The 23713-nt window shown below is 38.6% G+C and overlaps 1 protein-coding gene across 1 annotated transcript; it reads left to right on the top strand.

Moving 5' to 3' along the window:
• The first annotated feature begins 9079 nt into the window (after positions 1–9079).
• On the top strand, positions 9080–13991 carry zfpl1 (zinc finger protein-like 1). Its single transcript, XM_079247141.1, has 8 exons — positions 9080–9219; positions 11700–11812; positions 11909–12020; positions 12166–12359; positions 12450–12528; positions 12618–12800; positions 12921–13044; positions 13163–13991. Exons 2-8 carry the CDS (start codon positions 11711–11713, stop codon positions 13347–13349), a joined length of 981 nt encoding a protein of 326 aa, XP_079103267.1. The 5' UTR covers positions 9080–9219; positions 11700–11710; the 3' UTR covers positions 13350–13991.
• Positions 13992–23713: the final 9722 nt, after the last annotated feature.

The raw sequence follows: 23713 nt of genomic DNA, 5'->3' as shown, positions 1-23713 counted from the left end.
CATGCACCCCCACCTCTCGCCTGATAGCAGCTGGAACAGTCTTCACAACCCTGAAAAGGATTAAGTGGAACTTGCAAATGGATAAATTGAAAATGGATACATGTAATTACTTGGTTTACCAAAACACATTAGTCCTCAATCCAGGTCCTCGAGGGCCGGTGTCCTGCAGGCTTTCCAAGTGTTCCTGCTACAACGCACCTGATTAAAATCAATGTGTATTTAGCAGACATGTGCAGAGCTTCTGAGTGAAGTGGACAACACGCCATCAGTACCATCCCAGTTTGTTCATCTCCCATTTTCCTTATTGCATGGTCATAATGGTCTTCAGCATGTTTCAGCCTCCTCTTGCATATCTGATGGCAATTTCTAAAATTGTATTGTTCCTTCCCTACTGTGACATGCATATGGTCTCTATTTAGCAGCAATGATACATCATAAAGATAGGGGGCAATTTGGGACTTGGTCAACAAGCTTGTCACTAAAATTTTCTCTCATATTTATTGCTGTCAACCCTCTGACCTTACATCTGGTGAAAACTGTCCCTACTGGTTACTTGCTTATTGCAACTTGTGAATGCGTAGGATTAAATACAGAGAATGTGCACAAAAAGCACATTGCATAAATGCAAAATATGTGCCACAACACACACAAAAAACTAAAATAGTGAATATAAAAGGACATGTTTGTGCAATAAAAAAAAACAAAAAACTACAAAGTGCATCAAATTGAGTTTTATACTGGGACAGAACACTGTCCTGCTATTTGAGTCTTGAAAGCTGTTGTTTAGTTTAACATTTTCTTAGTTTTGCTTAAAATAGTGGGTCAAAATGTACAAATTTGGTGAAGAAGAGAGAAAAGCGAGAAAGAAAAAGAGAGCAAATGGACCTTACTATGAGAAATGGAATTGCTCTGCTAAACGATAAGATGAACAGATCTATATTTTGATCCTGTTGTGCCAGTTTCCTGCAAAATCTCCCATTTGACTATTTTTTATTCCATTTATTCCTTTTTGATTTGATAAAGTCGGTACTTTCAGATACATTCAGCTGTGCTATTTTCACTCACAGGCAATGAGTGTTAAAAGTCTAAATATTGTTGATAACGCTTTGCTTCAATGCCTGCATGCTAAAGACAGTGTCGGGTGAAATCCTTATGCTATGGCACAGAGACAAACTCAATTACCCACAGTTCAATTCTTCAATAAACACCTCTGCATACTTCGCTGAAGCGCAACCAAACATAAACAAGTTTGGACATCTTGAATTGGACAAGTCTGGTTTTGAAGGTTATTTGCCAATTTTAAACAAGTTCTGTATCTTAATCCCCACACATCTACTTCTTTAAAAGACAAATCCTTATCAAATCTGTTGAAATCACAATCCTCAGGCAGAAAGTCTTCTTGCTAGGCAAAATGGCATTCTTTGAAAAACCAGACATACTGCAGCTATACGCTCATGCAACATGGATATCTCTTCAAAAGCAGACTGGCAGCTGTCACCTTGAGTCAACACGTAAGATGATAAAAACCCCTGCAAGCTGTGACTCTTCTCCCCGTGACATGTAGTGAGTCTGGCTTTAGTCCTACTAAATGATGGATGTTTCATTAAGTGTATCACCAAACAGCCGTATTTGCTTAATAAAGCAGTCTGTTGTTTTGTTTCTGTCACATTCTGACCAACATTTCTGCATCCTTCACTGCTTCCCGCTGCTTTTGCAAAACATCCCCTGAAAGGGAAATGTTGCAGAAGCCTGGATGAGAACCGTGGATTCCCTTTGCTCAGTGTGGTTGTTTAAATAGCCTGCCACAACAAAAGCTTAAAGTGAATTTTAAGGAAAATAACCGATTATAAATTGTAATCAGGACAAAAATTTATAAAAGAAATCTAACATGCCTAACGTGCAGGATGGAGAAAACACACAAATGTGGAAAGAACCGAACACTATGTAAAGAGACTAGAATAGAATGGATTACTGCCTGTTCAGCAAAGCATCTTTCAGGACCAGCTGGAAAAAGAATAAAGAAATGCACAAACACAAATCTAGGATCCATATTTTACTCTCCTAAAATCAGACAAGCTGTCTCTCAGAATAAAATGATATGTTGCAACACTGCTAGCTGTATTATTGGCTTCCTGATGACAGACAGTTCCACATTAACACCATCCTGCCCCCCAATAACCCATCTACCTGCTAATTTAACACCTAACGTGGGCAAAAAACAAGTGCGACATTGTAAGGAGTGGGTGTTTTGATATGTTTGCAGGAGGTGGAAACACTCATGAGACAAATTGCTTAAAACTTTAAGGTTTTTATTTTTTCGAATGGTCATCAAGAAGCAGCTACTTTAAACCAAATCCCCTCTGTTTTCCCCAAATCTCAGGTAGCTCAGTCTCCGAACAATTTTACCTCTTAAAAGTCTCACGGGAAATAAAACCAGATACCAAGCCATGAATATGAAAAACTGTTTGGACAAATCTTTGTAACTTCTCATCTTTATATCATGAGTTATTCTGATTTCTTGATAGATCCCCTGAAGCACTCACTTTTAATCATTTGGAGACTTGGGCAATGCTCTGATATTGTTGACAAAGCCATTCTGATCAAACGCTTCAGACGTAGGCTATATGAGACATCACTCGTATGTTTTATCTCCTTCCTCTCTGAACTCATCATTTGCACAAAAGAAATAAAAACCCCTCTAAAACCTCTCTTCTTGGTTTGTTTTATTTTCAACACTTATGAATACATTTCTTACTTGTACTTGATATGCTTTGATTTTTTTGTTTCGATTTAATCTTTGGCGAAGGTGACTGGCTGCTGAACGTGTCTGAAACAAAGGTGAGTAAATTGTGCATTTTCTTCTTCAGTGCAGTTCCCAACATAATCAACAGCCACTCTGAAAGGTCTGATAAAGATTGCTCAAACAGTCAACCAGATGTGAATCAGCACCGGCAGCAGGTCAAACACACAGGTTTCCAGATAATGAGTCAGTACACTTAGAGCATCAACATGTGACTAATTCCTAGCCAGCAGAAACAGATTAACCATCTGTCTTTTGCTGTGGAAATTAAAGATGACTAAACTGGCTGGAGGCAGAAGCAGTTAAAGGTTAGAGAAGCTGTTCGCTCATTGACAGAAAAAGATGGCGGTTGTGAGTATGCATGGCCAGCACTAATAAACTTCACAATACATAGTTGTGGTGACCTTGAGCGTGACACTGAACAGCAGAATTTCTCCCTGCAGCTGGCATGGTTAATGTGCTTATTGCCTTGAACACGCTTAAATGGCTCACTGTTTATTTATATGACATACAGTTCTTGCTTGGAAAAACCCACAATATAATAAATGAAGGTCTCTTGATTTACAGTAAAATAAACATGCTAGCAATGCGATGGTGTGCGTGTTAGCATACTGTTTGTGTTTAGCTTCCACTGCTTCACAGAGCTGCAGCCATGGCTAAACACTTGATAATCTCTCTAAACTGATGATGAAGTGCGACGCCAGACCATAGCATCTCACTCAATGGTTCTGGTTGTGTTTTATTTACGTTCTAATCTGTTAGCCGTCAATCACAACTGGGAAGAGGGGGGCTCACTCTGACACATTACTCAAGGTCTCTGCAGTTGCTTTGTCCATCACAAGGGTCTTCAGCTTTATCTCCTGCTCACCAGGATCTCATACAGAGTGGTGTCAGCGTAATTTACTGTCACATAAAGCAGGAGCCTTTAAGACTTTAATGGTGATTACAGGCTATCCAGGGAACCAATAACAGCCAGGAGACTGGGATTGGCAGGGCCCTGCTACTTGGTCCTTGTCTCTCTGTTCTGCAGAAGTAAGGTGCCCCTTTACTTTTAGGAATCTACAAATAGTGGTCATACAGCCCTTCAACCAAGACTTTTGGGATATTTGGATGAATAAGTAAATAGTCCTTGATCCCTAAAAGAAATTGGGGCAGCTAAGCTCTGCAAAATGGAGGGCTGGGGCCAAGAAGGAATGGTATAGGGCTTTAATCTTTGCTTGCATGCTCTTTCTTTGGAAAAGTCTGCTGGGAACTTTGTCTGATCCTGGCTGCCTCTGTCCTCTGTTCTGCTCTCACAGGGCCAAATTTTTTTTTTTTTTTTATACCTGCAAAGCTGGCAATTTTACTTCCAACCTGTCATTTCAAGTCTGGATAATTGAGCGTTGGCCGTTCTGCAATGTGGATTTGACATATACCACGCAGAGGCTTCTTCTAATTGGCTGAAAATGTGTATCGACTTTTTCTTTTCTTTTCTGAACAGCAGGAGGAACCAATAATAACGCTGATGGCGGTGATTCCTTGGCAGTCTGACACATTTTGAGTTGATTAATGAAAAGTTTGTGGATTTTTTTGTGCTGAGAAATTGGACTACTCATTGGAAGAATATTTCTTTTACAGCGAGCACTTTAGATTGTCTGCCAACGTGTGTGTTTATTATGGGGGAGAATAGATGGGAGACAGACTAAATGCTCAGAATAAATAATTTCTCATTGTTTTACAGGTCTCTTGTGTACAACTATTTTTAACATGCACATAACTTGAGGAAGCTATGATGCTTTATATTCTATCATTTTCCTCACTGAATCCAGTGATGAGGACAATCTAAGTGCTCCAGACCTCTCAGTCTGTGATAAGATTACAAGTCCCTAAATTAAATAGAGACATGAGCAAAGGTTGGAAGGCCAGGGAGGAGTCCGGCTGCACTGAGGTAATATCACTGTTGCTCTGTTTATTGGGAGCGGCACACACTGAGCCTCCCCCACATGTGCATTTCCCTGTATTGATTAGTTGAAAAAAAGAGTTGAGGTCAGCAGGCATATGTCTAAATTTCTTTCTCTCTGTCTCTCACACTCCATTTGTCTCTGTCTGATTCAATACTTTCCATCCCCCATCAGGTGTCCCTGCTTCATCCATATATCTGTAACTCCCTCTCCCCTGACCTGCTCTCACACTCTGCAGCTTCTTTGTGCCCGTCTCTTTGCCCTTCGCTTGACATACATAAATCAATCAGTCCAATTTCATCCAGAACAAAGCCTGATGGATTTGCTTCTGAGCCACAATCCTGATAAAGTAACAGTATCCAGAGTGTAATTACCCTCTGAATCAGATGATGTGGTTATGGGACCATGGATTTAATTTAGCTTCATTTTCACTTATTGCACATGCGCAACACGAAGTAAACATAATTTTTGGAGGGGGTCCAAAACTGGTAAACATGGGACCCAATTTGTTCTCTGAGACGACTCAGTATTCTTTAACTTCTATGGCACAGATGTCACCTGGTTAAGTTTCGGGCATAGACTGGATGTTAAAAAGGGATTGGTGACCATAATATCAGCTACAGGTGTGTGGACTGTTGTTTTGAAGCCTCGAGTTTAGCATTTAGCAGTCGCCATCTTGGATTTTTGCAGCTGGAAAATGTGTGGAAATGAGGATGAACCTGAGGACACTATGAACCTCAACTGGTTGACTTGCTTCCAGCTTCAGGTGTGATAATTCAAATCCATCCTTTTCACCATGACTCAAATCAGAGTTGTAAAATAAATTTACTTGCTATCAGTTGTTACGAGACAAAAAGTCGTGTTTTGCTGTAAGCATCATGTCAGCTGTAAAGCTGAGCCTTTCAACAAAGGGGGGATATGCAGAGACCGACACATTTGGAACCAGATTCAGGATGTTATTCAAGAAACAATTTAGATTAAATATATATTTTTAAAAAATTAAATGCAAGATTTTTATAACTGTTGAAAAAAGGCATTATTCTCACTGGGTTTTTTTTTTTTTCACTTTTTTAACTGAATTCAAACTATTTGCAGATTTAAATTACATAACTAAAAGCCAAAATATTAGCCAAGTTAATGCTGAGATCATGATGAATTACTGCAACTATTTATACAGATATATACTTGCTTTCATAATGTTTATAGTCATCTATTCATTCATTCATTCATTTTCCGAACCGCTTATTCCAATTCAGGGTCGCGGGGAAGCTGGAGCCTATCCCAGCCGGCTTTGGGCGACAGGCAGGGTACACCCTGGACAGCTCGCCAGGCCATCACAGTTTATAGTCATCTAGATATTACTAAATGTTTCATTATCTATGTACGTAAAAATTATGTTTCATTGGTAGAAATATTTTTTTAAATATTCACTTTTGATGCTTTTGTCAATAAATTACTAGATTATCAACAGAGTTAGCACAAACAAAGACAATAATAGAGTTGTTTTACATAAATGGAGGTGGTATGCAAAGCATGTGGAGGTGGATTTAAGTGAAACCTCAAATTTGAACAAATGCTTTGAGTATGTATTTGGTATAGTTAGTTTCACATGAAATCATTTTTTCTCTCTTCAGGTTTTCTTGAGAATCAGCTGCATCATCACCCCTTGGGGCAATATGCATATGATGCAACATGTTTTAAAATAACACATGGATATACATATAGAGCTAGGATTTTTACAGTCACATTAGCTAACACATTAATTAAACAAGCCACACATGAATCTTCACGCTGTCCCTCACAGATGCAGCTGATGGCTTATCAATAAATGCCAGACTCAATCAGTCAATAATGTCTCCCAGCCTAACCCAGCTAGCCTCTCAGTCACAGTTTCAGACAAAGTCGCAGCAGCTTGCGTGCTGATTTGTCCTCCAGCGCTTTTGTCATTTGTCTTTAGATTTCCATTCCATCTGATTGCTCCAGTCTACACATGCCCTTACCCCCGTCAGTGATTTATATTTGTCCCCGGTTGTCACTGAGGACACCACAGGTCCATGCTCTGTACAAAGTCATTTGGTCTCCTCCTTAAAAAAACAAACAAAAAAACCAAGATTAAATAGGATGCCACTAAGGGCAAGAAGATTGCACACACATTCAAAGTCAGTACATGCATTTCAGTCACTGTGTTTAAATAAAAACTGTCCAGTGATCTATGTGAGATTAGATGACTCCAATCAAAATAATAAGTTATGAATGTTCTTCACGCATTAAGCAAAATTCTATGTCAAGTGGAATAATAGACATGCAGCAAATTTCTGTCTCCCTCCTTTACACTTGGTTTGGTCTTTTGATTTTTCATTTTCTCATTCTGCTCTCAACGCCTCCCTCTACAGGCAATTCACATGTGCAGTGAACAGTGAAGGAAACAATTTGTACCCTCATTCTCAGATATATCCATGGCCATTTACACACACAAGCGTGCATACTGTAAAGACGAAAAAAATCATTATTATGCATGAGCAAGTGGCATTGCCAAATGCTTCAGTGTCATTAGCATGCATATAAAAGCTGCTTGTCAAGACCTGGACTGAGGCTTGTCATGGCTGCTTGTGTGCAAGATATTTTTTTTTTAAAGAAACAGCTTCAAATTTTTTTTATATTGTTTGTGCATATTAAAACATTATTTTGTTTGTTTGATTTATTCATTATTTGAATTATTTTGTAGGCATTTCAAAATCAACTTTTAAGATTCTGCTTACAGCATCAAATCAATGAAAAGACATTTTCAAAACATATTTTCTGTCAAATCATTACTGAATTGTGCTTAGTTTATATTACCAGAAAAAATAATGACAATGCTATCTTTTCTTTTAAACAGCATTTCTTTTAAGAAGTCTGCAGTATTCTTCAAACACATGATTAAAGACCCATCTCAAGTGCCTCATTGACTATCTACTTAGAGGATGTATGAATGACTTGAAGGATCAATATGACAACAGTTTGGTGACTGGTTTGCAGATATAGGGTTAACACTTTTATATGCAGGAACTGATTTGTCATAGAGTTAGCCTGACATTATTTCTAAAATAATCCTTTCAAAGAAGAAATCCAACAGTTCAATGGAGTTCATTGTCAAGTAAGAGACAGTTTACTTAATTTGTTTGTTTTGTTTTTTTTTTACATTTATTATCTATTCTGGATTACAACTGAACTCTGTCACTGTCACAATAAGAAAATAAGATAAAAAAGGGTTTTTGTAGAATGCTTTAGAATGCATCGCAAATATAGCATGTATACTTGTACATATACGAATTATTCTGTCATCAATGACCTGGTAAATTCATTATTTGCATTATGTATCACACTACCGGTTGTGATGTTTTTTTTATATAGGTTTGAAGTAGAGAGAGAAATAATAGACCAAATAAATGGTAGCTAGCTATTTGTTTTACGTGTGTACCACATGTTTAGAACAGTTGAATGTGTTATAGTTGATAATTATACAGTATATTTAGGTTTCATATTACAAGCATTTAATACACTTGTGGTCATATTTATTCATACTCTTTCATTAAAGAAGGAAAAAACAGCTGCCTGTAAAATAAGATGAAATTGACTTGTGGAAGTAATAATAAATAAAAAAAATTATGAAAATCATTAAATATTTTCTAATTCTGGTTCAATAGAATTTAAAAAAAAAAAAAAGCAAACAAATAAGATAATTTATTACATATTACATCACTCATAAACGTATAATTTGTTGAACAGTCCTTTAATGTTTCCGCTACAGTCAAGTGTTTTCTGTTCCTCTCAGTCATACTTCTGCACCTGTTGACAGGTATTTTGTCCCACTGTTCAACAGAAAAGTGCTCTAATTTGTCCAGGACCAATTTGTTTGTTTGGTTGGTTTTTATTCTTTCTTCAACTCAATTAAATGAAAAAACAGTGTCTTATATCACTAAATTATATTTTTGCAAATTCTTAGGTATTTTTTCTTTTTTAAGTCTCCAGTTATTTGAGTGACTGTTGTAAATTCAGTCTTTTCTTTAATGAAAGGGTATGAATACATATAAGCACAACTGTAGTTTGACAGCCCTGCGATGGACTGGCGAGCTGTCCAGGGTGTACCCTGCCTGTCGCCCAAAGCCAGCTGGGATAGGCTCCAGCTTCCCCGCAACCCTGAATTGGATTAAGCGGTTCAGAAAATGAATGAATGAATGTAGTTTGACATATAAAGTAACATCCACCCCGGCTCAGTAGATGGCAGAGTGCAGGATGAAAAGCTGTGATAAAACACACACGAAGAAGAAACAGAAGCGGAAGAGACGTGGCACATAAACAGAGAGAGGAAGAAGTCAGTCCAGGTTAATGGTGACACACTGTGGAACCGCCTTCTATGTGAAATTACCAAGACAGCTTAAATGACAACATACAACATTACCTAAAACGAGCGGGTCTTGATTAATGTCCGTGTGACAGGTAACGTAAATGTTTACTACTAGAACTTTTAGGTTCTCCAGCTAGCTAGTTAGCTCGCTAACGTCACCTGACCTGACTAGTTTCAGCCCAGCTAGCAGCTAGCTGATGTTAGCATTGTTATTATACTTCAGTTCACATGTCTGAAGGTTTTCTCGCTGACAACATACATTATTGCTGTGAATCAAGGTGTGCGAGCTGAGAAACTGACTCAGGTTTCCTCGAAATGCTTTTGATAACGTCTCAGTTTTGTGAAAATCTTTAAACTAACAGGTGAAGATGCATAAACTACGTCAGTAGATTTATATAAAGCTGTAAATATTTGGGTATTATCTGATAATAGCCTTGGATAAAGTAAGATGTAAAATATAAGACGTGTTCTAATAAATTGAATAATAGCGTGGGGACTTGCCACCCACATCTTGTGAAGTGACAACAAGGTGATAATTTTAGTAAATATATGTCAGATTAAGTCATATTTATTCAAACACAATACTAAGTATTTAAGTGTAAATAAATAAATAAATAAAAATGAAAAAAATAGACTCCTAGAAGAGGCAAAGATTTAGGATGTGATTGTTAATCACAATCCCTGGCAATGCTAACATAGGTGATAGAAATGTGGCTAAAATCTCTTGCATTCAACTACATTTCATGTGAATCATTGAATGATATGATAGTTGATTGAAAAATTTTGCCAAGAAATGTTTTGTATAAAATAATTATTTTTTATTATCTTTTATTAGATTTTTTTTTTTTTTAATGCGTTTTCCATTGTAGCCAGAGACAATCAGATTATTTAGATGTTTTACAGCAAAAGCTTAAAGACCAAAAATTCATATTCTTTTTAGCACATGGAGGACCATTGATAATCTTAATGAGGCTTTTTTGTTGAATGTTTTTATTTTTTAATTGATTAATTTAATTTCTGTGTGGTGTGTGTGTATATAATGACTAGATAATTCAATTTAAAATGGATTCAACATATAAGTGTGTCACCCTTCAAAACTTAAACCCCATAACTTATGTCATTAGAAAGACAGGAATAGTTATTTCCGATCACGATAAGAATGTTTCATATGCCGAATTTTTCTTTTAGTTTTAGTTTGTTTTTCCCATGGTTGCATGTGAATGACAAAATATATTTAAGAAACTTAATGCTATTTTGTTGTTTATTCACAGTTCAAATGTGACCAGGTTATCAAAATAAATGTTGAAAATTTTGTATTTGTGTAATGTTTGATTTATTAAATACAATTTAAATCTAGCTAGAAACTCTTAATACAAATTTAGCTCCTCTTTTATTACCCAGATTCAAGCAATTCAAGCTTTTTATTTTTTCCTATAATTTTGCCGAAGCAGGTAAGTCATTTGAGAACTCATTCGCATTAACAATGTTTACTATCCCAAGTGACAGCAGCAAAATTGCAACAAATATAGTGAATTATAGTATTACTTTTTTTCCTCCTCTTTACTTTTCCCATGCAGAAACTTTTTTTTTGTGTCAGTGTGCTCTGGAATGCTAGAATATCCCTTTTCTGTCATTCTTATAGATACTGGGAGATATGCAAGCCAAGATTTTTGTGCATCCAGTAATCATGGTTTTGTCTTCAGTGTTATCTTTCCATCATCTGTTTCACTCTCATGACCCAAAATCACAACAGTCAGTCAGGACAATTAGTACAGACCATTTACTAACTAGGCTCCTGGCAAACAGGACGGACCCTGACTCTGCTCAACAAATGCATACTTTTGTTGTCTAACCAGCAAATTCTTAAGCAAAATTTGATATTTCATGTTTGTTTTAAACAGCAGCAGTACTTTATGTTATGCAGTCCTGCTTCTCCCTACTATCCAAAGGTGGAATTATTTAGTGGTGGTTTATCTTTATGTTTCCCTGTGATGGACTGGCAACATGTGCAGGGTGTACCCTGCCTCTCTCACCTGTTTATTGCTGGGATATGCTCCAGCCTTCCTGTGACCCTAAATTGGGCAAAGCGTTATAGAAAATGAATGGTCAGATATTTGGCCACATACAATAATAACCTGTTTCTAAACTATAAAACTGGAACTGAACAATTCTTATGTTCATGACTATTTTAACAGACTCTTAAGTTTCCTGTCGGCATGACACAGATGATTATGCACACCATGCAGCACCCCAAGGATGAAGCAAGCCTTATGACTGGTTTTTCAGGCTGTGAACATTTTTTTTGCATTTGAAGTTAAAACAAGGGATTTCAGAGTTTCACAAAAATTATAAAGTTCTTTAAACCACTGCATCTTTACTGTTCTCAGAGGAAGTACGCTTCCTTCAGGATACAGCTGTTCGCTGTAGAGCTTAAATGTTGCTATTTTTCATCAGTAGGAATTCTTCTAATTTGTTTAGATTGTTTTGACAGTATTTTGGAAGACTGTATGTGATTATGAAAACCTGAGTATTCATCCCGAGGATATTTTGCTTTGTTTTGTGATCAACACAGCACATGCGGCTATGGGTCTCTGCAAGTGTCCAAAGAGAAAGGTGACCAATTTGTTCTGCTTCGAGCATCGTGTGAACGTGTGTGAACACTGCCTGGTCTCTAACCACAACACGGTCAGTAGGGGAAAAAACATAATATCACACATGGTGTTTGTTTGATCAAAACCGTGGCACAACAGTAACTTTGTTTGTTAATTTGCTGCTTTTTAGTGTATTGTGCAATCATATCTGCAATGGCTTCAGGACAGCGATTACAACCCCAGCTGTGCTCTGTGCAATAATCCACTGTCTGCACAAGACACAGTCAGGCTGGTCTGCTATGGTAAGATGGTCAAGTCTCTGGATGTAAGATCACTGTAAATAAACAGTCTTACAATGCAAAACAATGGAAATGAAAGATTTCTGCCTGTTGCAGCATTGAAAAATGGTTCCTTAATCCAATATTTCTTCCTTTTTTCCTCTCATAGACGTGTTTCATTGGGCTTGTCTTAATAACCTGGCATCTCGGCTGCCTCTCCATACGGCCCCAGCAGGCTACCAGTGTCCCACCTGTCAGGGTCCAGTCTTTCCCCCTTCCAATCTGGCCAGCCCAGTTGCTGATGTGCTGAAAGAACAATTGTCATCTGTCAACTGGGCCAGAGCTGGTTTAGGGTTGCCGCTGGTAAAGGCTCATTATTGCTCAGTACTTAACGTTCTAAAAGGAAATTTACAGTAATGTTGATTCATTTTAAAAAAATGTGTATGTTGACAGATTGAAGAGCCCATTGAAGTCCCTGAAGAGACAAAAGCTGGTGATGTCAGCGATTATGCCGACTGGTCAACATTTGACAGTGAGCTTTAATACCTATATCTTAATAAAATGTCATACTTGCATATTTATCTGATCAGATTACCAAATGTTTTTTTTTTGTTTTGTCAGCACAAGAGCAAAGTAACATATACTCCAGTCACTCTTACAACACCAATGCCAGCCTGCCGCCAGGCTCGCCTCCATCACAGGAGGACAGAGGTCTTCACAAGAATGGAGACTCAAATATGCAGGAGAATGCTGTGATCAACTTAGCTACTGCCAACACCTGTGACACTATTACAATACACACAGGTAGAGTCTCAGAAAGCCATTTTATAGAAGATCTTTGTTTCTGCTTTTTAGCATTATAAATAAAAATTGTTTTTGTTTACAGTAAACATTTAACATTGTTTTTTCTTTTTTATTATTTAGCATCATCACCAAGAAAGATTTACGACACGCGGGACGCCCCTCACAGCTCTGTTACACAGATCGACTTTGATGATGACAAATACCGGCGACGACCAGCGTTGAGTTGGTTTGCACAAATTTTAAAGTTAGTATTATGATTCTCTGTTGTTTGATGAATTCTGTTTGCTTTAACTTTAGGACATAAAAAATGAGACAGCAGAACAACTTGATCCCAGGTGTATTTTATGTGTTGATCTTTTCAGGAACCGCACAGGTGGAAAACGGACGTCTCTGTCCTGGAAACAGAGGATGTTCATGCTTCTATTAGTTGGAGTTGTGGGATTCTTTACGTTGATAATCATCATGGCTAAACTTGGACGCGCCTCAGCAGGCTCAGACCCAAATTTAGATCCTCTTCTAAACCCCAACATCCGTGTGGGGAAAAACTGATGAGAAGCAATTATATCCCTTCTGTGCAACACTACATAAGCCTGGGCTGAAATGGGACTCCAGCACATGGTCAGCCCAGCCCAGAAGAGGGAGCTGTTTACCCAATTTTAAGAGGCTGGCCGGCTTCTGTCAGGGAGATGGAGCATGTTGGGTCCTTCACTGTAAAGAAAATACATTTCTAAAAATTCTTCCAACATTCAGAACTTTGCAGGGATACAAGCAGAGCGACGAACTAAAACAGTGTCTGATGTGTGGTGCATAGCTAAGTTATCAGTTATTGCTGGTTTGGTGAAGAGGGGCTGTACTTACTCAAACTAACATTTGTCAGCGATCTTTATAAGTTAATTGATTTTCGTTTTTTAAGTTTCTCTACATTATTGATGTTGACAGAGCATCCCATGCTGGCAGGAATGTCAGAGTCTTATTATATGCAGCGTAACATTTACAAAGTGATAAACTGAATGAAAGGGCTTTGTGCATTCGTTCACTACCGGACCTGGAGTCAAACACAAAGCCACGCATACTGCACAGCTATGAGCGTCTCCATTACATTTTAAAACCTGTGTGCTTTGCTTTTAGATTTGCCATACATACTGTTCTGTACATTCTCCTGGTGTTTTCTATTCTCTATTAAATGGGAATACTACAGAAGTTAAGCTTGTTAATGTTTTTATATTTTCTTTCCTTCACAGTTTAAACCACAAATTATTTCTTAAGTCTCAGATGTGTTATACAGCTTCAAATAGAGTTTTATGAAAGCCATCTTCACCATGCTGTATATTGCACCGTTATAAAGCAGGCTGCTGGTTGAAAGCCATGTGGTGGTAACTCGTTCTAGTAAAAGTAACGTCACACAAAACAGATGCAGTCCTCAGCTCGCATCTGTGTATGATAGTGCTAATATGACAGCTATGGAACGTTTCTCAAAGCAATCTCGAATGGATGCAGCAAGAAAATCCAATTTCATCTGGTTTTGAAAGCTGTCAGGCAATAATTAGGGCTTGAAATTCATCCGTGAATTTAACGATTTTAGAATAATTGCAGCACAGCACTGTCAATGCATGCTCATAAACATTCCCAGGGTTGCTGTTTGCACCATATGTGACTGACTAGGTGCAAATTACAGATCATGTAATATAGAATAAAATAGATCTTTTTTTTTTTTATCCCCAAGGGAACATCAGGATATATGTCCATAATATTTCTTGTTTGTTTTGGGAAAGAACAATGCACTATCTACTTCCAACCAGCCAAATATTTAATCAACCATGTTCAGTTTCTTAGAAAAAGCTTCAAACTCAAAAAAGTTTGGGGGGGAAAAAAAAGAGGAAACAAGTTTTCTGTCTAATGCTGTATTTTCTAAACCTTGACGTAAACAATACCTGAAAAAAATTATTATAACAGATTTAAACAGAGAAAAAAATATCTATCAGTTCTAATTTGACTTTGCATAATGTTCAGTACTGTCCTGCAGCTATTATGCACACACCTCCTCTTGGTGATACATCCCAATCAATAATGACCTCCCACTAATGTCCTGTGGAGGTCAGTGAACTCCAGAAGTAGACCAGGATTAGATCTATAAACAGGATCTCATACCTCAGTTCAACTATACACTGTATGATACTGTGCAGTTTCCTTTGTCTTTCATCTGTGCAGTTGTTTTTTTCCACTTATATCTTGATATCTTGTTCAGTCGTTTGGGATGAACCACAATTACGAGCCTCAGCCAGAAACACTTGGATGCGCTACGCTCAGATTGTCCAGATCTGAGATAACAAATGGTGGGAAAAATGACAAAAACAAAAATCTATTAACTGCAAAAACTGTTAACTGCATGTAAACAAGTTTATTGTTGGATATAGAACAAATATTTAATCGTTTTGACATGAAAATAGCTGCATTTATCGCTGTTCCTGTACGTGCTGTCCTTGGGAATCCGCCTAATTAAAATGCAGATATAGATTTTTTAAATATAGTGTTTTTTGCGTGTGAGAGATCAGTGACATTTCGAACTTTCCATCATGTTCGTCACAATGTACGTCCACTATTGACCGACTGTGGATTTGAGCCATGGTTACGCTGAAGCAGAGAAAGCTTCTGGCTGCGATCAATATCATACATGTCACTAAATTACGTTAAAGGCGGCAGATCTGGAGTTTTTATACACAGAAAAGCTTCAGTGTTTTATAGTCTGATGTTTCTTGACATGGAAAATGCAAAATGCTTTACATAACTTTTTTCTCATGATGTAAAATGGTTTTTGTCTCTATCGGAGTTCAATGCATTTGTCAGTTTTGCCTGAGTTATTAGCTTGCCCACTGCACTGACATAATAGGGACATCCTTATCGATAATCTGACTCCGCTGTTAAAATCCTGTACAGTTTTCTGCACCTCTGCTCAACACAAGACAAGTATCTCTGAAGTATCGTGTAAGATTTCTTTGCACCACCTTATAAAAAGGTAACCAAATAAAAAGCAAGCTGTATTGTATCCAACTGAGGACCATTTTGTGTAATATTTAGATATAAAGAGATAGTTGACAGCATCTGATACTAACCTCCAAGCAAGCCTCCAGTCATGCAGGATCACTGCAACAGCAGAGTTCACCTCTGATGCACCTGACTGAAAACACTTTGGTGCACAAGGAAAAACAAATGCTGAAAGCCAGTGTTTGACTCTTACAGCAGCTTGCATCTAAGATGCTAATTTCTATTATTTTCTCAGGGCATCTTTCATCTAAAAATGACATAATGGCTGCGATTCTGCAGTAAACATCTGTACTTTTATGGTTTGTCACACAAATTCCTAAAATATTCTGATGAGGATGTGATTTTGCATTTGGAATGAATGTCACTCTGATATCTTTTAACCTGCTTAAATGTTATTTTAAGCTCATATGCATGTAAACATAGAAAATATGAGCAGTTTGCATTTATCTCAAGAGCTGTTATGCAGTTTAAGTATAGTGCAGTATAGCAACAATTCTTTTATTGACAAGATGACATACGTTGTTATACAGATCAGCATTCGGTGGTGATAAAATTAGTTCAAAGCAGCTGCTTGCAGTGACTAGCCTCTCATTGGACAACAGAGCTGTAAATATTGATATTTCAGTGTGTATGTTGCACATGTGCCTCCCAGCTTGATTATAAGGTGGATCACTCAGGGGAAATCTGTGTATTTGAAAGAAGACCACAGCCCACAGGAAGGTAGGTACAAATGCTAATTAGATGGTAGATATATATATTTTTTTAATAAGCAAAATAATTTTTTATCTCTTTATTGTAATGCTAAGACTTGATTTATATTGTCATTTTTTCATTGTCACTGGATAGTCACTGGACTGTGTTATTCTTAAATTTACCAAATTTTCTGTAAACGAGCATTTCCCTGTTTGACATATTACATCAGTATTGTTTAAATGTGAGATTTTTTCTTACATTCCTTATTTATTATCTTATTTCAGAAAATCTTTTTTTTTTTTTTCTTTCAATCATTGATTTGATTTTTTTATTGTGATGTTTTACTCATGGTTAGCACTGTGGCCTCACAGCAAGGAGGTTGTTGGTTCAATACTCAGCTGGGGCGAGGCTTGGATAGTGGCCTTTCTGTGTGGCGTTTGCATGTTCTCCCCATGTATGCATGGGTTCTCTCCGAGTACTCTGGCTTTCTCCCACCGTCCAAAGACATGCATGTTAGGTTGATTGGTTACTCTAAATTGCCCATTGGAGTGAGTGTGAGCGTGAGTGGTTGCTTGTCTGTGTGGGCCTGTGATGGACTGGCGAAATGTCCAGGGTGTACCTTGCCTTTTGCCAAAAGACTGTTGGGATAGGCTCCAGCTTTCCTGCGACCCTTGATTGGACTAAGTGTTTAGGATAATGAATGAATGAACAAATCTTTTCCTCATTATTGTGCCTCATTTAACACATAGCAAGATTTGCATATAAAATGAATACATGCTGATGAAGTTTTAAAGATGCCAGATGTTTTTCCAGGGATCGATATTGTGCCAGTGTCAGCAGACTTTTCTCCCCTGGAGCATCGATTGATGGAGAAAAATTCCAGACCAGTGCATCAATATTAGGACGCCAGAGGTTTTAAAGTTCCCAAGTCTGAAATGTGTGACCATCAAGAAAAAGAATCCATGCATGGAAAAATGAACAGCTCAAAATCTCAGCAACTGAAACAGCATCACCATCATCTGTCAGATCACAGTCTTAGTCAAGAGTAAGTCATTTTTTTTAAACTGTTTTGATTCTGTTTTGCATTTTCTTTGTTAAATTTAAGCTTAATTTTAAATGCAAAAAGCTTATTTGTTTTAGTTGCTTTGTTTTGGGTTTTACAACAGGCGTTAACGTCCATGTTTCTCTTTTGAAACAGTATTCATTCAGCCGAACACGTTGTTGGCGATCACCAACCAAACCACCGTCTTCATCGTGACAATGAAGAGACTCATTCTCTTCACTATTCCCGCCACAAGCAAAAGCATCGGCGTGTTTCTTCATCCTCATCATCTTCATCATCATCTTCATCAGCTTCCTCTTCCACCTCTTCCTCTTCTCCATCATCTTCCTCCTCTTCCTCATTTTCTTCCTCTTCTGTGACGTTCACCTCCTCTTCAAGCCTGTCCACGGAGAGCAGCAGCGTCTGTTCAGAGAGATATCTTCCTAAGAACCCTGAGCATTCTCAGTCTTGCACTGACATTTCTGGGAAACAAAGGTACCTTGAAGAAGGAGACGACGCAGTTCCTTTGATAGATAAAAGAAGGAATGTAAACCGGCCTCATCCCAAGCAGAAACGAAAGACAGGCAAGTCCTCTCGCAGTGGCTCTACCAAGGGAGCTTCGAAGAACAAAGGAACAAGTACGAGAAACCAGGGATTTGATGGAAGTTTCCGTAAAGCCAAATCAATGGAAGAGCTCCCAGCATCCAAAGACAGACAAAGGAATGGAAATATGGAAAATGACCCACAAAAGATAAAAAATGAAGCCAAGAAGAATTTATCAAAAGAAAAAATGAATTTTTCTGCATTTCTCAATGAGATCACTCGGCAGGTGCTCAGCCCTATGAGACTCACCAGCCTTGGGGTTACAGATGCACAAGTCTCTGCTCGATCCAAGGAGAGAGATAGCAGCACTGAGAAACCCAAACAGCAGAGCAGTCGACCTACAAGTGCCAACTCAGTCTGTTCCAGCAAGCACTCCAGTGGAAGCACGCATTCCCACTCCTCTCGACTTTCTAAGTGTGTCCATCAACATAGTCACCATTCTTCAAATCCACCCCATAATGTGAAACACAGGTCTAGAAGCTGTAATTCATCCTTTCCAATCTCTGAGCATCCCTCACATTTGCCTTCCCATAAGCGCCATCACAATCATCACCACCACCACCACACCTCCAGTCACCATCATCGTCATCCTGAAGATAACAACAGTCCAGTTCATCACCATCATCGCAGAGATCACCATACCAAAAGTCACCAACATCACCACCGAGATCATCACGCCATGAGTCATCACAATCAACATGGATACCAACACAGTCCTGTCAGTCATGGAAGACATCATAATTCCACTAATCACAACAGAGATCTTCACTATGGAGAAGATCATCATGGAGACTGCTTCAAACTAACTCCTCACCATGGTGAACAACACAGCAACACCAGTGACCACCAATGCCATTCTCATGGCCATTACCACAGAGCCCACCATGATGACACTCAACACCTTGGAGATCCTTTTAATCCGACTCATCATTGTGAAAGCAACCAAACCATACCAGATCACCATGAAGGTCATCACAGTTCAGTTCAGCACCAAAGTTCTCGTCCAAAATCTCGCCCTACTACACCTCATCACCATGAACACCACAGTCCAACCAGTGACTATGGAGATGCCCGCAGTCCATCACATCACTATCACTTTGGAGACAACCACAGAGAGGCTCGTCAGCATCACCATCGCGACCACACAAGTCGACATCATCTTCATCATGAAGGCCACCACAATGTGGATCATCACCAAAGTGAATCCAGTGCTGCTACCCATCGGCATCCCCATGGAGACCCCCATTGTCCAAGCTATCATCATTCTTTACAGTATAACAAAGAATCTCAGCAGCACAACGAAGATCATCATGGTCCAGGGTATCCTGAGCACGATGAAGACCACAAAAGTGAAACACATGAACATTACCAACGAGACCACCACAGTCCTGGCCGTCATCATCTTCATCACCATGGAGATCGTCACAATGAAGTTCGCCGTCATCACCATGGACATTGCCACAGTGAAACTCCTCTTGAGCCCCATGCCGACCACCACAGTGAGTCTCATCACCATCATCATGGAGATCACCACAGTGAGTCTCATCACCATCATCATAGAGGCCACCACAGTCCTGGCCATCACCATTCCCATGGAAACCACCACAGTGAAGCTCATCATCATCACCATGGAGATCACAACAATGAATCTCATCACCATCACCATGAAGACCACCACAGTGACGCTCATCTCCATCACCATGGAGATCACCACAATGAACTTCATCACAAACACCATGGAAGCCACCACAGTGAGACACATCTTCAGCCTCTTGAAGACCACAGAGATGATCCTCACAATCCTCATGGGGACCACCAAAGTCCGGGCCATCATCATCACCATGGTGACCATCACAGTCCAGGTCATCACCATACAGACATACAAAATAGAGGTCATCAACATCACAATGAAGATCACTATAGTGAAAGTCATCAGCATCACCATGAAATCCATCATACTGAAGCTCATAAGCATGGGGAGCACCACTCTCCTGACCGTCATCACCACCATGAAGACCTTTTGGATCAAGGCAATCAACATCTCTATGGAGACCAACATCACTTAGGCTGTCAGCATCACCATGGAAATTACTACAATACAAGTCATCATCAAGATCAACACCCAGAATCTAAACCACATCCTAACCAAACCAAAATGAATGACCCTGAGAATGATAGCCTTGATGAGCACATCTATTTAAAAGGGCATCCTGCCACTAGTCCAATTTCACAAAGAAAGCAAGAGCCTCCCAGGAAGATGAACAGTCCCTTCAGTCAAGATGAGGAGCAGACCAGTTTCACTGGTCCATCAGCACACAAAGTATGGCATTACTTTTAAGACTATGCTTATGCATGAAATGTGCTATGTTTACTAAAAAAAAAAAAAAAAAACATCAGTAAAGCCATAGCTGTCAGAACTTTTGAACTTCTTTAGCTGGTTATGCAATAATGTTCCATTCATTTTCTTTTTCTTATTGATTTTGGCAACTGCATGCACAGCATGGTGGAATACAGATGAATCTCTGCAGAACAATAGATTACTTATGCATAGAAGTAGAAATCAATGTGACATCACAGTTTTTTTCTTTATTTTTCATACACTCATCTAAGCTTTTTTTTTTTTTTCAACCAGGAAAAGGCAGATGATTTGGGCAGAATCCTGTAAGTGTGATCTCATTCTTTAAGGGTTATTATACAAATAAATTAACTGGCTAAATGCTAGAAAGAATGACTTATTTAATAACAAAAATGAGAGTTTCAGTCCATTTTCATTTAATAGGATTCTACAAGATGAAAATGAGGGTCTGCATCAGAGTTTGTTGAAGACAGCTGTGAGGATGGAGTGTTTGGGCGAAGAGTTCATCAGCAGTCAAAAGCTGCTGGAGGTCGAACTTCACAAGACGCGTCTTGAGCTCAATGACCTGATGGAGAGGTTTAAAAGGTGAAAAATGCACTTTAAGATAATTGCTGCATATTACGATCTTACATGTCTCTATTACTTCCTACTATTATTTCTCTCTAATGGTCTCTGCTTCATTTTAGACTCCACGATGACTGCTCCACTACACAACAGACTAATAATCTTCTAGAGCAAAAGCTTCACTCTGTGGTGAGACAGTAAAATCTTTTCACTCACTTTGTTTTACACAAAGAATCAGTTCCAAAAATCCATATTCACTAATAAGTCTTTTGTGGAAGTACTGTACATTGAAGACCTTCTACTAACCAGAGATTTCTTGTGATAACTATGGTTCCTGTGCCTTTGGTATTAGGCTGAAAATATGGAAGAGGAACGTACACGATTGAATCAGCGCATCTCTGAGCTGACTGAGCAGCTCACTGGTGCAACATCTGCAAACAGTATGGAAACATTAAATGTAAGATTTTTACCTTTCTCTTTTAATTCCAGTCAGGAAATGCCAAATAGAACAATTAGAATTACTGAAAAATTTCTGTCCCCTTTGAGTAATAATAAATCTAATTTAAACACTGATGAGTCTTATTGAAACTATATGGATCATATGCAACATTTTAATCTTGTGATTTTATTCATCAGAAACATTTCTAACTTTTGACTTTCTATTATATTTGATTAACTGATCAGAATATGATCTCTGCCCACCGTAGGTAACATCAGTTCTGCACAAAACCAACCTTCATTCTCTGTCAGATGATGCTGTTACTGAGTTTCTCTCTCCCATCCCTCCCCCTCCGGCTCAGTTCATGGACAGCCACAAGTACGGAAAAGACAAAACTGGACAGGAGCTGCCTTTGGGGTCAGTTCCAGAAGAGGAGGAATCTGACTGGTCAGAGATGGGAGAAGAGACCCCCCGGTTAATTCTGACGGGTTCAAACAGAGTGTGGAGACAGCAGGAAGCAGACATGGACAAAGACAGTGAGTCAGGAGGTGAGGATTTAGTTAGACGACCCTCTCCACGTCCACTGCAGATACCTCATCTCCAGTTCACTGTTCACAGTGACTTCATGTCACCACCACACACCAACTCCTGCCCTTTTGGCTTCAAGAATTTTTCTCACATCGTGCAAGATGAGGAGAGCTACAGGACTGCCACACATGCGAACTTTAAGTCAACCATCCTGATCAGGTCAGCGAGCCTGGAAGAAATCCCTCAAGCGCGCCATCACATGCAAGAAGAGCTAAGAGGCACAGAGGCCATGATGAACCTCCATCACTCAGAGGACGAAGCCATTGAAGATTTAAATAATGAGATCATTCATCACTGGAGAATGAGTGACGACAGGGACACTGTGATTAGGCTGACAAAGAGCAGGGAGCCAGAGTTGGACAGCAGTCTGGCCAACCTGCACTCAGCTGAGCAGATGCTCAACCACTTGATACGTGATCCACCTGCCGGTGAGGGACATGATCCGGGCAGGACTGGGGTGCATGGCTGGGTAGGAGGGATTCCAGAGGAGGTGCTGAAAGGGGAGCGAACACAGCTGTGACAGCAACATGAAAGCATAATTCACTGTGTGTGAAATCATAATGTATTTAATTATCTGTTCCTTTATAAACTGCAGGAATTGCTGTGTTTCCCATAGCCTGACACTAGCTAAATCCTCACAGTGGGCTCTGTGTACTCAAACCTACTAATAAAGATATGTACTGTGTAATTGGATGCAAGCAGATGAAATAATATGTACACTGAGACATCTGTTAGAGTTCAGATCAAACTATTTAGCGGTAGAATAAAAATATTGTTGATGCAAAGATGTATATGTAAATAGATACATCAGTTTCCTTTCTTTTGAGCATAAAATAGTCAGTATTGTGTGTTTGTTTTCTTGTGAAAGGTTATGTTTTCATATAGTCTACTTAAGTGGCTTTACTGTGCTTAGCTGAATGTATTTGTCTATATGTGTTAGGAAGAATGTAAAAAATGTATAGAAAATCAGTTTTCCTTTATTTAAATGTGCTCACAAACAAATACGTCCTATATACGTTTCTCCTCTAGTAACCGTTATTAACCCTTAAAAATGTCCTTGACAATGAGCAAATCAATGTGTTTTCTGTGTCTAATAAAGCAAATGAGAAAATATTAAGTTTCTGATCAGTTTATTTATTTCTTGTCAATCTGTCTTATAGCAGAAATAAACACCTTAACGCTTCTTATTGTTTCTGAAAATAGGTTTTATAAAGTGAGAGCAGACATACGTACTAACCATCAGAAAGTGGAAAAAATTGTTGGCAAATTAAATTAAAGTTGGGAACTGCAGTTCTTATACAACTGCTTATTCAACCATCAGATAAAAGTCTGGGACGGAAATGACTAAAAGTGTGAGATAGAATGTTTTATTTCTTTTACAGAGTCATTACGACATATCAACGGTTTAGTGAGCACTGTTATAAGTTAGCTGATCTTTTATGCATGTGCTCTGTGGAAATGGACAAATGTCCATTTCAATAATATTTTCAATGGTAAATAGAATTATAAACAGTATTATTACCTGCTTTATTGTCAATAATGATTATCATATGTCTCTTATTGTTTATGTGAGTAGATTAGTATGC

The sequence above is a fragment of the Telmatherina bonti genome, assembly GCF_933228915.1.
Source record: "Telmatherina bonti genome assembly, chromosome: 10".
Taxonomy (NCBI): Eukaryota; Metazoa; Chordata; class Actinopteri; order Atheriniformes; family Telmatherinidae; genus Telmatherina; species Telmatherina bonti.
Note: the sequence above shows the minus strand (reverse complement) of the source record. Positions and strands in the feature narration are given on the sequence as shown.

Excerpts from the sequence above, each read along its gene's own strand:
- zfpl1 (XM_079247141.1), top strand. The coding sequence starts at position 11,711 with ATGGGTCTCTGCAAGTGTCCAAAGAGAAAGGTGACCAATTTGTTCTGC. Across the intron at positions 12,360-12,449 it reads CTGGTTTAGGGTTGCCGCTG|ATTGAAGAGCCCATTGAAGT; the intron begins GTAAAGGCTCAT and ends GTATGTTGACAG. Across the intron at positions 12,529-12,617 it reads CGACTGGTCAACATTTGACA|CACAAGAGCAAAGTAACATA; the intron begins GTGAGCTTTAAT and ends TTGTTTTGTCAG.